Source organism: Entelurus aequoreus, linkage group LG11 (assembly GCF_033978785.1).
Source record: "Entelurus aequoreus isolate RoL-2023_Sb linkage group LG11, RoL_Eaeq_v1.1, whole genome shotgun sequence".
Lineage (NCBI taxonomy): Eukaryota > Metazoa > Chordata > Actinopteri > Syngnathiformes > Syngnathidae > Entelurus > Entelurus aequoreus.
Window position 1 is genome coordinate 11,817,021 of NC_084741.1, and position 14,406 is coordinate 11,831,426.

Here is a 14,406-nt window from a genome sequence, read left to right on the forward strand (position 1 = left end):
TATTGTGTACGAAGTAGTGGACCACGTCCACTTCAGGGAGCAAGGCTTAATGAGTTGGTCCGTAGCCACGCTAGCTAGGTGGGATGGACAGAAACACTCCAAACCCGTGTACTATTGTGCTGAGTAGGTTGCCATGGTTACCGGGTACTCCTGGTGGTCGTACTGGCACAGGTGACACCTGGACCTGTCCACCTGGCAGGTGATCTGTCTCCACAAGGTGAACAGCAGGACGCCTAAACTCACCAGGCGCAGCAACACGGCCCTGGACAGGAACAAGAACAGGAACAGGTGTTTGAACGGGAACAGATGTCTGAAGAGGAAGATGGTTAATGTCCAGCAGCAGGAAGGAGAAGTTGCAACCTCAACAAGGCCAGGATGACGGTGGTGCTGGCAGGATATCTCTCAGCCAGGGCGAGTTGATCGCAGGCCAAAGGAACCAGGAAGTTAGCAGCTGTGATCACCATGGAGGGCAAATACTCCACAATCACAGCCAACATGCCCTGGTCTCCACTCCTGCCCTGCACACACACACACACACACACTTCTACTTCCTGTCTCCACTTCTGCCCTGCACACACACACACTTCTACTTCCTGTCTCCACTCCTGCCCTGCACACACACACACACACTTCTACTTCCTGTCTCCACTCCTGCCCTGCACACACACACACACACACTTCTACTTCCTGTCTCCACTCCTGCCCTGCACACACACACACACACACACTTCTACTTCCTGTCTCCACTCCTGCCCTGCACACACACACACACACACACTTCTACTTCCTGTCTCCACTCCTGCCCTGCACACACACACACACACACACACACACACACACACTTCTACTTCCTGTCTCCACTCCTGCCCCGCACACACACACACACTTCTACTTCCTGTCTCCACTCCTGCCCTGCACACACACACACACACACACTTCTACTTCCTGTCTCCACTCCTGCCCTGCACACACACACACTTCTACTTCCTGTCTCCACTCCTGCCCTGCACGCACACACACACACACACACACTTCTACTTCCTGTCTCCACTCCTGCCCTGCACACACACACACACACACTTCTACTTCCTGTCTCCACTCCTGCCCTGCACACACACACACACACACACACACACACACACACTTCTACTTCCTGTCTTCTCTCTCTACTTCCTGTCTTCTGACTCTACTTCCTGTGTGTGTGTGTGTGTCTACTTCCTGTGTGTGTGTCTACATCCTGTTTTCTCTCTCTACTTCCTGTGTGTGTGTCTACTTCCTGTCTTCTCTCTCTACTTCCGGTGTGTGTCTACTTCCTGTCTTCTCTCTCTACTTCCTGTCTTCTGTCTCTACTTCCTGTGTGTATTTCATGTGTTTGTGTACTTCCTATGTGTGTGTGTACTTTATGCATTACTTCATGTGTGTGTCTACTACCCTACATGTTGCGTGTATTTGTGTGTGTGTTTATGTACTTCATGTGGTTGTGAACGTTGTGTGTTTACTTCACGTGTGCACTTCAAGTGTTTGTGTACGTTCTGTGTGTGTACTTCATGCCTGTGCAGATGTATGCATATTTAATGTGTGTACTTCATCTATATTAGTATGTAAGTGTACTTCATGAATGTGTACTTAATCTATATTGATATGTAAGTGTACTTCATGAATATGTACTTAATACGTGTACTTCATCTATATTAGTATGTAAGTGTACTTCATGAATGTGTACTTCATCTATATTAGTATATAAGTGTACTTCATGAATGTGTACTTAATGCGTGTACTTCATCTATATTAGTATGTAAGTGTACTTCATGAATGTGTACTTAATGCGTGTACTTCATCTATATTAGTATGTAAGTGTACTTCATGAATGTGTACTTCATCTATATTAGTATGTAAGTGTACTTCATGAATGTGTACTTCATCTATATTAGTATGTAAGTGTACTTCATGAATGTGTACTTAATCTATATTGATATGTAAGTGTACTTCATGAATGTGTACTTAATGTGTGTACTTCATCTATATTGGTATATAAGTGTACTTCCTGACTGTGTACTTAATGTGTGTACTTCATGAATGTGTACATAATGTGTGTACTTCATGTATATTAGTATGTACAGTAAGTGTAACTTCATGTGTGTGTACTTTCGATGTGTACTTCATTTATATGCATATATATGTGTACTTCATGTATGTATACTTTATGTATATGCATATTAATGTGTACTTCAAGTTTGTACTTTGTGTGTATATAAGAAAGTGTACTTTGTGTGAGTGTACTTCGTGTCTACCTCATGAATATGTACATATATTTGTACTTTGTGTGTGTACTTAATGTACATGTGTAAGTATGTGTACTTTGTGTGAGTACTTTATGTATATGCATACATAAGTGTACTTCATGTGTGTGTACTTTGTGTGAAGTCCATGTTTGTACTTTGTGTGCGTATAAGTATGTTGTGCATGTACTTTATGCATAAGTATGTGTACTTCATGCCTGTGCAGATGTATGCATATTTAATGTGTGTACTTCATCTATATTAGCATGAAAGTGTACTTTATTAATGTGTACATAATGTGTGTACATCATGTATATTAGTATGTAAGTGTAACTTCATGTGTGTGTACTTTCTATGTGTACTTCATGCATGTATACTTTATGTATATGCATATGAACATGTACTTCATGTTTGTACACATACTCGTGTACATACAAGTATGTGTACTTTGTGTGCGTGTACTTCGTGTTTACTTCCTGAATATGCATATGTTTGTACTTTGTGTGTGTACTTTATGTACATGCGTAAGTATGTGTACTGTGTGTGAGTACTTTATGTATATGCATACATAAGTGTACTTCATGCATGTGTACTTTGTGTGAAGCCCATGTTTGTACTTTGTGTGCGTATAAGTACGTTGTGTGTGTACTTGTAAGTATATGCATAAGGATGTGTACTTTTTGTGTGTGTACTTTATGTATGCGCATACATATGTGTACTTCATGTGTGTGTACTTTGTGTGAAGTTGAAGTTTGTACTTCATGTGTGTGTTTAAGTACTTTGAGTGTGTACTTTATGTATATGCATAAATAAGTGTACTTCTTGCGTGTGTACTTTATGTATGTGCATATGAAAGTGTACTTCATTTGTGTACTTTATGTGTGAAGTTGATGTTGGTACTTCATGTGTGTGTACTTGACAAGTGTGTACAAGTACGCGAGGAAGTACCTGGCTAAAGACGGTGGTGACAAAGATGCCATAACAGGCGGCCGTGATGAGCGCCATGGCAACAAGGCTCATTAATATGCGCAGAGAATACAAGAGACACTTCTGATTGGCTGTCAGAGATGCTGCTCTCTTCTTCATCATTTCCTCCTCCAGGTCCACCTGAGAACACAAATACTTCAATACTCTGCTACAATACTACTTAGTTATACTACCTGAGAACATAAATACTTCAATACTCTGCTACAGTACTACTTAGTTATACTACCTGAGAACATAAATACTTCAATACTCTGCTACAGTACTACTTAGTTATACTACCTGAGAACATAAATACTTCAATACTCTGCTACAGTACTACTTAGTTATACTACCTGAGAACATAAATACTTCAATACTCTGCTACAATACTACTTAGTTATACAACCTGAGAACATAAATACTTCAATACTCTGCTACAGTACTACTTAGTTATACTACCTGAGAACATAAATACTTCAATACTCCGCTACAGTACTACTTAGTTATACTACCTGAGAACATAAATACTTCAATACTCTGCTACAGTACTACTTAGTTATACTACCTGAGAACATAAATACTTCAATACTCTGCTACAGTACTACTTAGTTATACTACCTGAGAACATAAATACTTCAATACTCTGCTACAATACTACTTAGTTATACTACCTGAGAACATAAATACTTCAATACTCTGCTACAATACTACTTAGTTATACTACCTGAGAACATAAATACTTCAATACTCTGCTACAATACTACTTAGTTATACTACCTGAGAACATAAATACTTCAATACTCTGCTACAGTACTACTTAGTTATACTACCTGAGAGTAGAAATACTTCAATATTCTGGTACACTAGTACCTAGTTATACTACCTGAGAGATCTAGTGGTACTCCAGAGAATCACTTCATTAAATATTCAAACACAGTGGTACTGTTCAAACTGTGTGTAATATTACAGTGGGCAGAAATATTAAATACACATCCATCCATTTTTCTACCGCTTGTCCCTCTCAGGGTTAAATAAAACCTGCCTTGTTTTTAATGAATACTTAGGCCTACTACAATATTGTATTTTAATGTTGTCATTATGTGGGTACTTAATGAATACTTAGGTCTACTACACTACTGTATTTAATGATGTCATTATGGTGGTACTTAATGAATACTTAGGTCTACTACACTACTGTATTTAATGTTGTCATTATGGTGGTACTTAATGAATACTTAGGTCTACTACACTACTGTATTTAATGTTGTCATTATGGTGGTACTTAATGAATACTTAGGTCTACTACACTACTGTATTTAATGTTGTCATTATGGTGGTACTTAATGAATACTTAGGTCTACTACACTACTGTATTTAATGATGTCATTATGGTGGTACTTAATGAATACTTAGGTCTACTACACTACTGTATTTAATGTTGTCATTATGGTGGTACTTAATGAATACTTAGGTCTACTACACTACTGTATTTAATGTTGTCATTATGGTGGTACTTAATGAATACTTAGGTCTACTACACTACTGTATTTAATGACGTCATTATGGTGATACTTAATGAATACTTAGGTCTACTACACTACTGTATTTAATGTTGTCATTATGGTGATAGGCAAGGCAAGGCAAGGCAAGGCAACTTTATTTGTATAGCGCTTTTCATACACAAGGCAGACTCAAAGTGCTTCACAGACAACAAAGTGAAATGAAAGAAAATAAAAGCAAAATTAAAATGCAGACAATAAAAATAAAAACAGTGCAGACGTTAAAAGTTAAAAGATTTAGCTGAAAGCTAAGGTGAACATAAAAGTCTTCAGTCTAGTTTTAAAAGTAGTGAGAGTTGGGGAGAGTCTGACATCTTCAGGAAGTTTATTCCAGCTATGTGTTGCATAGTGACTGAATGATGCTCTCCCTTGATTTGAGTTTACTCTTGGAACCGCTAACAGATTGGTCTCAGAAGATCTTAGTGATCTAGAGGGCGTATATAGTGGGAGCATATCAGTGATATACTTGGGCCCTAGACCATGTAGTGATTTATATGTGAGCAGGAGGATTTTGAAATCTATTCTCTGATGTACAGGGAGCCAATGTAAGGATTTAAGAATTGGTGTAATGTGCTCACATTTTTTGGTCTTTGTTAGAACTCTAGCAGCAGCGTTCTGAACAAGCTGTAGCTGCCTGACAGTTTTTTTGGGAAGACCTGCAAGGAGACCATTACAATAGTCTAGCCTACTGGTAATAAAGGCATGTACAAGTTTTTCTAAGTCTTGAGCTGACATGAGCCCTCTAAGTCTTTTTACATTTTTGAGGTGATAGTAGGCCGATTTTGTTACTGATTTGATGTGACTGTCGAAATGTAAATCAGAATCTAAAATAACCCCAAGATTTCTGGCTTTATTTGAGGTTTTCAGGGACAGTGATTGAAGGTGTTGGATGACTTTAAACCTTTCTTTTTTAGCACCAAAAACAATTATCTCAGTTTTATCTTCATTTAGTTGTAGGAAATTTTGGCACATCCAGTGTTTGACTTGCTCAATGCACTGGCACAGAAGATCTATGGGGCGATAGTCATTTGGTGATAGCGCTACATAGATTTGGGTGTCATCGGCATAGCAATGATGGTCAATGTTATTATTTTGCATGATTTGTCCTAGTGGGAGCATATAGATGTTAAATAAAGTCGGCCCCAAGATTGAACCTTGGGGGACTCCACACGTTACGTTGGTTGGTTCTGATACAAAGTCACCAATGGAAACAAAATAGTTCCTATCTTGTAGATATGACTTGAACCAGCTTAAAACTGTGCCTGAGATCCCCACCCAGTTTTCCAACCTGTCCAAAAGTATTGAGTGGTCGACAGTGTCAAATGCAGCACTGAGGTCCAAAAGCATTAATACTGAAGTTTTGCCAGAGTCTGTGTTTAGACGGATGTCATTTATAACTTTAAGAAGGGCCGTCTCTGTGCTATGAAGAGGTCGAAATCCTGACTGGAAGTTGTTGTGGCAGCCAGTAGAAGCCAAGAAGTGATTTAGTTGTTGGAGGACAACTTTCTCAATTATTTTACTTATGAATGGTAGATTTGAAATTGGTCTGTAGTTGTTGATAACAGAGGCATCTAGGCTCTGCTTTTTTAGAAGAGGTTTAATGACTGCAGTTTTGAAAGCCTTCGGGAAATTGCCCGATTTTAATAGAATTATTAACTATTTGCAAGATGTCTGTTGATAGGCAGTCAAAAACATTCTTAAAGAAGTTGGTAGGTAAAACATCAAGGCAGCAGGTGGATGACTTTAGAGCTGTCACCGTTTCCACTAGAGTTTTAGAGTCTATGGCATTAAATCTTGCCATCATTGCTGTGTTACTTTTGCCTAAATGGGGTGGTGATCCAACTTTTTTACTTGAGATATTGATGGTGCGTCTGATGCCTTCAATTTTATCAGTATAAAAGATACTTAATGAATACTTAGGTCTACTACACTACTGTATTTAATGTTGTCATTATTTTGGTACTTAATGAATACTTAGGTCTACTACACTACTGTATTTAATGTTGTCATTATGGTGGTACTTAATGAATACTTAGGTCTACTACACTACTGTATTTAATGTTGTCATTATGGTGGTACTTAATGAATACTTAGGTCTACTACACTACTGTATTTAATGTTGTCATTATGGTGGTACTTAATGAATACTTAGGTCTACTACACTACTGTATTTAATGTTGTCATTATGGTGGTACTTAATGAATACTTAGGTCTACTACACTACTGTATTTAATGTTGTCATTATGGTGGTACTTAATGAATACTTAGGTCTACTACACTACTGTATTTAATGTTGTCATTATGGTGGTACTTAATGAATACTTAGGTCTACTACACTACTGTATTTAATGTTGTCATTATGGTGGTACTTAATGAATACTTAGGTCTACTACACTACTGTATTTAATGTTGTCATTATGGTGGTACTTAATGAATACTTAGGTCTACTACACTACTGTATTTAATGATGTCATTATGGTGGTACTTAATGAATACTTAGGTCTACTACACTACTGTATTTAATGTTGTCATTATGGTGGTACTTAATGAATACTTAGGTCTACTACACTACTGTATTTAATGTTGTCATTATGGTGGTACTTAATGAATACTTAGGTCTACTACACTACTGTATTTAATGTTGTCATTATGGTGGTACTTAATGAATACTTAGGTCTACTACACTACTGTATTTAATGTTGTCATTATGGTGGTACTTAATGAATACTTAGGTGTACTACTACACTGTATTTAATGTTGTCATTATGGTGGTACTTAATGAATACTTAGGTCTACTACACTACTGTATTTAATGTTGTCATTATGGTGGTACTTGATGAATACTTAGGTCTACTACACTACTGTATTTAATGTTGTCATTATGGTGGTACTTAATGAATACTTAGGTCTACTACACTACTGTATTTAATGTTGTCATTATGGTGGTACTTAATGAATACTTAGGTCTACTACACTACTGTATTTAATGTTGTCATTATGGTGGTACTTAATGAATACTTAGGTCTACTACACTACTGTATTTAATGTTGTCATTATGGTGGTACTTAATGAATACTTAGGTCTACTACACTACTGTATTTAATGTTGTCATTATGGTGGTACTTAATGAATACTTAGGTCTACTACACTACTGTATTTAATGTTGTCATTATGGTGGTACTTAATGAATACTTAGGTCTACTACACTACTGTATTTAATGTTGTCATTATGGTGGTACTTAATGAATACTTAGGTCTACTACACTACTGTATTTATTGTTGTCATTATGGTGGTACTTAATGAATACTTAGGTCTACTACACTACTGTATTTTAATGTTGTCATTTTGGTGGTACTTAATGAATACTTAGGTCTACTACACTACTGTATTTAATGTTGTCATTATGGTGGTACTTAATGAATACTTCAGTCTACTACACTACTGTATTTAATGATGTCATTATGGTGGTACTTAATGAATACTTAGGTCTACTACACTACTGTATTTAATGTTGTCATTATGGTGGTACTTAATGAATACTTCAGTCTACTACACTACTGTATTTAATGTTGTCATTTTGGTGGTACTTAATGAATACTTAGGTCTACTACACTACTGTATTTAATGATGTCATTATGGTGGTACTTAATGAATACTTAGGTCTACTACACTACTGTATTTAATGTTGTCATTATGGTGGTACTTAATGAATACTTAGGTCTACTACACTACTGTATTTAATGTTGTCATTATGGTGGTACTTAATGAATACTTAGGTCTACTACACTACTGTATTTAATGTTGTCATTATGGTGGTACTTAATGAATACTTAGGTCTACTACACTACTGTATTTAATGTTGTCATTATGGTGGTACTTAATGAATACTTAGGTCTACTACACTACTGTATTTATTGTTGTCATTATGGTGGTACTTAATGAATACTTAGGTCTACTACACTACTGTATTTTAATGTTGTCATTTTGGTGGTACTTAATGAATACTTAGGTCTACTACACTACTGTATTTAATGTTGTCATTATGGTGGTACTTAATGAATACTTCAGTCTACTACACTACTGTATTTAATGATGTCATTATGGTGGTACTTAATGAATACTTAGGTCTACTACACTACTGTATTTAATGTTGTCATTATGGTGGTACTTAATGAATACTTCAGTCTACTACACTACTGTATTTAATGTTGTCATTTTGGTGGTACTTAATGAATACTTAGGTCTACTACACTACTGTATTTAATGATGTCATTATGGTGGTACTTAATGAATACTTAGGTCTACTACAATATTGTATTTTAATGTTGTCATTATGGTGGTACTTAATGAATACTTAGGTCTACTACACTACTGTATTTAATGTTGTCATTATGGTGGTACTTAATGAATACTTAGGTCTACTACACTACTGTATTTAATGTTGTCATTATGGTGGTACTTAATGAATACTTAGGTCTACTACACTACTGTATTTAATGTTGTCATTATGGTGGTACTTAATGAATACTTAGGTCTACTACACTACTGTATTTAATGTTGTCATTATGGTGGTACTTAATGAATACTTAGGTCTACTACACTACTGTATTTAATGATGTCATTATGGTGGTACTTAATGAATACTTAGGTTTACTACGCTACTGCATTTAAATGTTTAATGACCACCTAGTGGTCACAATAATTCATGAAGTTAAACTAATGATGCAGCATGTTGAATGATGCGGACACGTTTGTTACTGGATACTTTCTAGTATGCCTTGGAGAGCATGTTTACACTCTGTCAGGTTGTTTGCACACATAGTATCCATGACAACATTAGTTCTGTTGCGCAGCGCCCTGGTTTCTATGGACCACGTTGTCATGGCGACCACGTTAACAACCATGTTGCGCGAGCGCACCTGCAGTCTGTAGTGGATGTTCTTCTGCTTCAGCTTGGTGGCGCGGTCTCCCAGGCAACCGTAGTCCCAGCCCGTGAACACCACCATGCTGTAGTCGCCCGCGGCGCTGCCTCCCGTTGCCACGGCGACGCGGGCCGCCGCGCCCGTCCTGCGGGAGACGGGGAGAGAGGCGCTGGAAGGCGACCGGCGGAACGCAGGCGCGGCGAGCGCCACCTACCTACCGAGCGATGATGCAGACGAGACAAAAGGCGAAGTAGAAGACGGCCGTGAGGAGGAAGGCCAGAGGAACGTTGTAGGAGAACTCGCCGTCCCCCGCCATGGCGTTGCCATAGTAACCGTAGAAGACGTAGGAATACTCCACGAAGCCCTGAAACACAGGAAGCCACACTTTGTACTCAAATGCTGGGGGGAAATATAATAAACAAATGATGAAATATATACTAATAATGCTTGGAGGAAAATACAATAACATTTATCCAATTAAAATAGAAATATAATAATGCTCGGAAAATAAATGAATAAATAAATGCTGGGGAAAAACTAATAAAATTAAATCAAATAAAAAAATTAATTGATTAAAAAAAAAAAATGCTTGGGAAAAACAAATCAAATCAAAAATAAATGAAACAAAGAAATTTATAAAAATAATTAAATAATTCGGAAAAAAATTAATCAATGAAATGAAATTAAAATGAATAATAATTGCTTGGGAAAAAATTCACTTAAATAAAAAATAGTACACCAACAGATGAATGAATACAAATAAATACACACATAAATGCTTGGATAAAAACATGATTGTACTTCAATAAATATACACAATAATGACATCATTTATTAGTATAACTCACATTAATACGTGTGATGCCTTTTAGGGAATAAAAAAAAAAAACAGTTTATATTTTGAATAACTTGTATAGACAAAAATACGGAAACACGTCGGATGAAATTATTTTGGCCACAATTAAAAATAATTTGGAAAATATATATTGTTATGTAAATATAGTTACAGTAATTACACAACAATATTTTTAATGTAATGTCACACGGATTTGAAATTCAACATCTTGAGAAATAAATTAAGTTTAACTTAACATTTTTGCCATCAAAATAGACATTTACTTCGTGTGTATGTATGTATGTATGTGTATATATATATATATATATATGTATGTATATACACATATACATATATATATACATATATGTATGTGTATATATACATATTTACATATATATGTATGTGTGTATATATATTTATATATATATATACACACGCATATATTTGCATGTATATATATACATATATATTTATACATACATATATACACACATATATATGTATGTATGTGTATATATACATTTATATATACATGTATGTATATATATATATATATATATATATATATATATATATATATATATATATATATATATATATATATGTACATGCATATATATATACATATATACTTACATTTATTTATATTTATATATATGTACACACACATATATATATATATGTGTATATATATATACATGTATTTATGTATGTATATATATATATTTATATATACATATATACACATATATATACATGAATGTATGTATATATATAAATATATTTATATATACATGTATGTACGTATATATGTGTGTATATATATTTATATATATATACATATATATTTATATATATATATATATATATATATATATATATATATATATATATATATATATATATATATATATATATATATATATATATATATATATGTATGTATGTACATATATATATATTTATATATATGTATGTATGCATGTATGTAGGTGTTGTTATGAAGGAAGTTCTCACCGTTCCTGAAAGTAGATCCAGGAAGTAGTTATAAAAGAGCACCAAGCCTTGAGGTCTGGGATCATATTTCAAACATTCCTCAGGCCCTGCAAAACATCATCACTAAGCAGAGAGGAGTGGTGGAGGGGGGAGGGGGGGGTGTCTTGTGTACTCACTCGCAGTACATGTACTGCGAGTGAGTGCAAATACTAATGTATAGGGAGGGAGGGAGTGTCTTGTGTACTTAACACAGTACATGTACTGCGAGTGAGTGCAAATACTAATGTATAGGGAGGGAGGGTGTGTCTTGTGCAAATACTACCAGTGTGGTTTGCAGGGCTGCTGCCCCGAGACCTGAAGACTACGCTGGGGCCGAGGACGAAGGCAGCGATCAGCAGACAGGACAGGAAGTTAAGCACCACCAGGAAGCGCAGGAGCAGGAAGTAGGATTGGACTCCGCCCCCAAAGTTACCTGGGAAAAACACATACTGTACATATACTGTATATACCTGACGAGTATTCATGGAAGCTAATTCCTTTAAAGGCACATTCTGGAAACATTATTCCAAACAAATACAAAGTGGAATAAAAGAGTAAAGAGTTGCATGTTAATATCACAAAACTTGAACATAGTTACAACTCAACATCCACAAACACACACCTGGAAAGGAAAAAAATACTTATTTTGACACTTTTATGAGTGGGACCCTTTTGGATCCCCGAGAGCTTTAGTGTCATTTTTTTTTTTTTTTTTTTAACTGTCATTGTTGAGAAAATAATAATGCATTAAAATCAATGTTGTTATGAATTATTGACATATTTAACGCTCCACTTACTTCACATCAAATATTACACTTTGAACATTTTTGGAGGTAAAATATGACATATTTTAGGTTTTTGCCTTAATAAAATGGGTTTTCTTTGACAAAAATGGCATAAAATATTTAACAAAAAATGTACTTTGTGTCAACAGATAGATCTCAAAGTGATCTATAGATATTTTACAGTTGAAAGTAAAAATAAATTAATATATGACTTATTTTGACACTTTTATGAGTGGGACCCTTTTGGATCCCCGAGACCTTTAGTGTCATTTTTTTTTTTTTTTACTGTCATTGTTGAGGAAATAATAATGCATTAAAATCAATGTTGTTATGAATTATTGACCTACTTTAAGGCTCCACTTACTACACAACAAATATTACACTTTGAACATTTTTGGGGGTAAAATATGACATATTTTGTGATTTTGCCATAAAAAAAACAGAGTTTTCCCTCACAAAAAATGCCATAAAACATTTTAAAAATGAACTTTGTGTGAACATCTCAAGTTGATCTATAGATATTTTAACCATGAAAAAGACCTAAACTAGTATATGACTTATTTTGACACTTTTATGAGTGGGACCCTTTTGGATCCCCGAGACCTTTAGTGTCATTTTTTTTTACTGTCATTGTTGAGAAAATAATAATGCGTTAAAATCAATGTTGTTATGAATTATTGACATATTTAAGGCTCCACTTACTTCACATCAAATATTACACTTTGAACATTTTTGGGGGGTAAAATATGACATATTTTGTGTTTTTGCCTTAATAAAATGGGTTTTCTTTGTCAAAAATGGCATAAAATATTTAACAAAAAATGTACTTTGTGTCAACAGATAGATCTCAAAGTGATCTATAGATATTTTACAGTTGAAAGTAAAAATAAATTAATATATGACTTATTTTGACACTTTTATGAGTGGGACCCTTTTGGATCCCCGAGACCTTTAGTGTCATTTTTTTTTTAACTGTCATTGTTCAGAAAATAATAATGCATTAAAATCAATGTTGTTATGAATTATTGACATTTTTAAGGCTCCACTTACTTCACAACAAATATTACACTTTGAACATTTTTGGGGATAAAATATGACATATTTTGTGATTTTGCCATAAAAAAACAGGGTTTTCCCTCACAAAAAATGCCATAAAACATTTTAAAAATGTACTTTGTGTGAACATCTCAAGTTGATCTATAGATATTTTAACCATGAAAAAAAACTAAATTAATATATGACTTATTTTGACACTTTTATGAGTGGGACCCTTTTGGATCCCCGAGACCTTTAGTGTCATTTTTTTTTTTAACTGTCATTGTTCAGAAAATAATAATGCATTAAAATCAATGCTGTTATGAATTATTGACATATTTAAGGCTCCACTTACTTCACATCAAATATTACACTTTGAACATTTTTGGGGGTAAAATATGACATATTTTGTGATTTTGCCATAAAAAATTGGGTTTTCTTTGACAAAAAATGCCATAAAACATTTTAAAAATGAACTTGGTGTGAACATCTCAAGTTGATCTATAGATATTTTAACCATGAAAAAGACCTAAACTAGTATATGACTTATTTTGACACTTTTATGAGTGGGACCCTTTAGGGTCCCCGAGACATTTAGTGTCTTTTTTTTTTACTGTCATTGTTCAGAAAATAATAATGCATTAAAATCAATGTTGTTATGAATTATTGACCTACTTTAAGTGACAATTACTTCACATCAAATATTACACTTTGAACATTTTTTGGGGGTAAAATATGACATATTTTGGGTTTTTGCCTTAATAAAATGGGTTTTCTTTGACAAAAATGGCATAAAATATTTAACAAAAAATGTACTTTGTGTCAACAGATAGATCTCAAAGTGATCTATAGATATTTTACAGTTGAAAGTAAAAATAAATTAATATATGACTTATTTTGACACTTTTATGAGTGGGACCCTTTTGGATCCCCGAGACCTTTAGTGTCATTTTTTTTTTAACTGTCATTGTTCAGAAAATAATAAT

At 34.6% G+C, this 14,406-nt stretch overlaps 1 protein-coding gene across 1 annotated transcript in view; it reads right to left on the minus strand.

Annotated features, from left to right (window-relative positions):
• Positions 1–14,406, minus strand: part of tmc4 (transmembrane channel-like 4) — a 49,030-nt gene that overhangs the window by 16,410 nt on the left and 18,214 nt on the right. Inside the window, exons 6-12 of the mRNA XM_062062493.1 lie at positions 11,884–12,033; positions 11,583–11,668; positions 9,946–10,091; positions 9,725–9,872; positions 3,228–3,386; positions 361–518; positions 142–262 (exon numbers count right to left, since the gene is read on the minus strand). Of these exons, the coding sequence (XP_061918477.1) occupies positions 142–262; positions 361–518; positions 3,228–3,386; positions 9,725–9,872; positions 9,946–10,091; positions 11,583–11,668; positions 11,884–12,033 (968 nt within the window). The remainder of the gene's footprint in view (positions 1–141; positions 263–360; positions 519–3,227; positions 3,387–9,724; positions 9,873–9,945; positions 10,092–11,582; positions 11,669–11,883; positions 12,034–14,406) is intronic.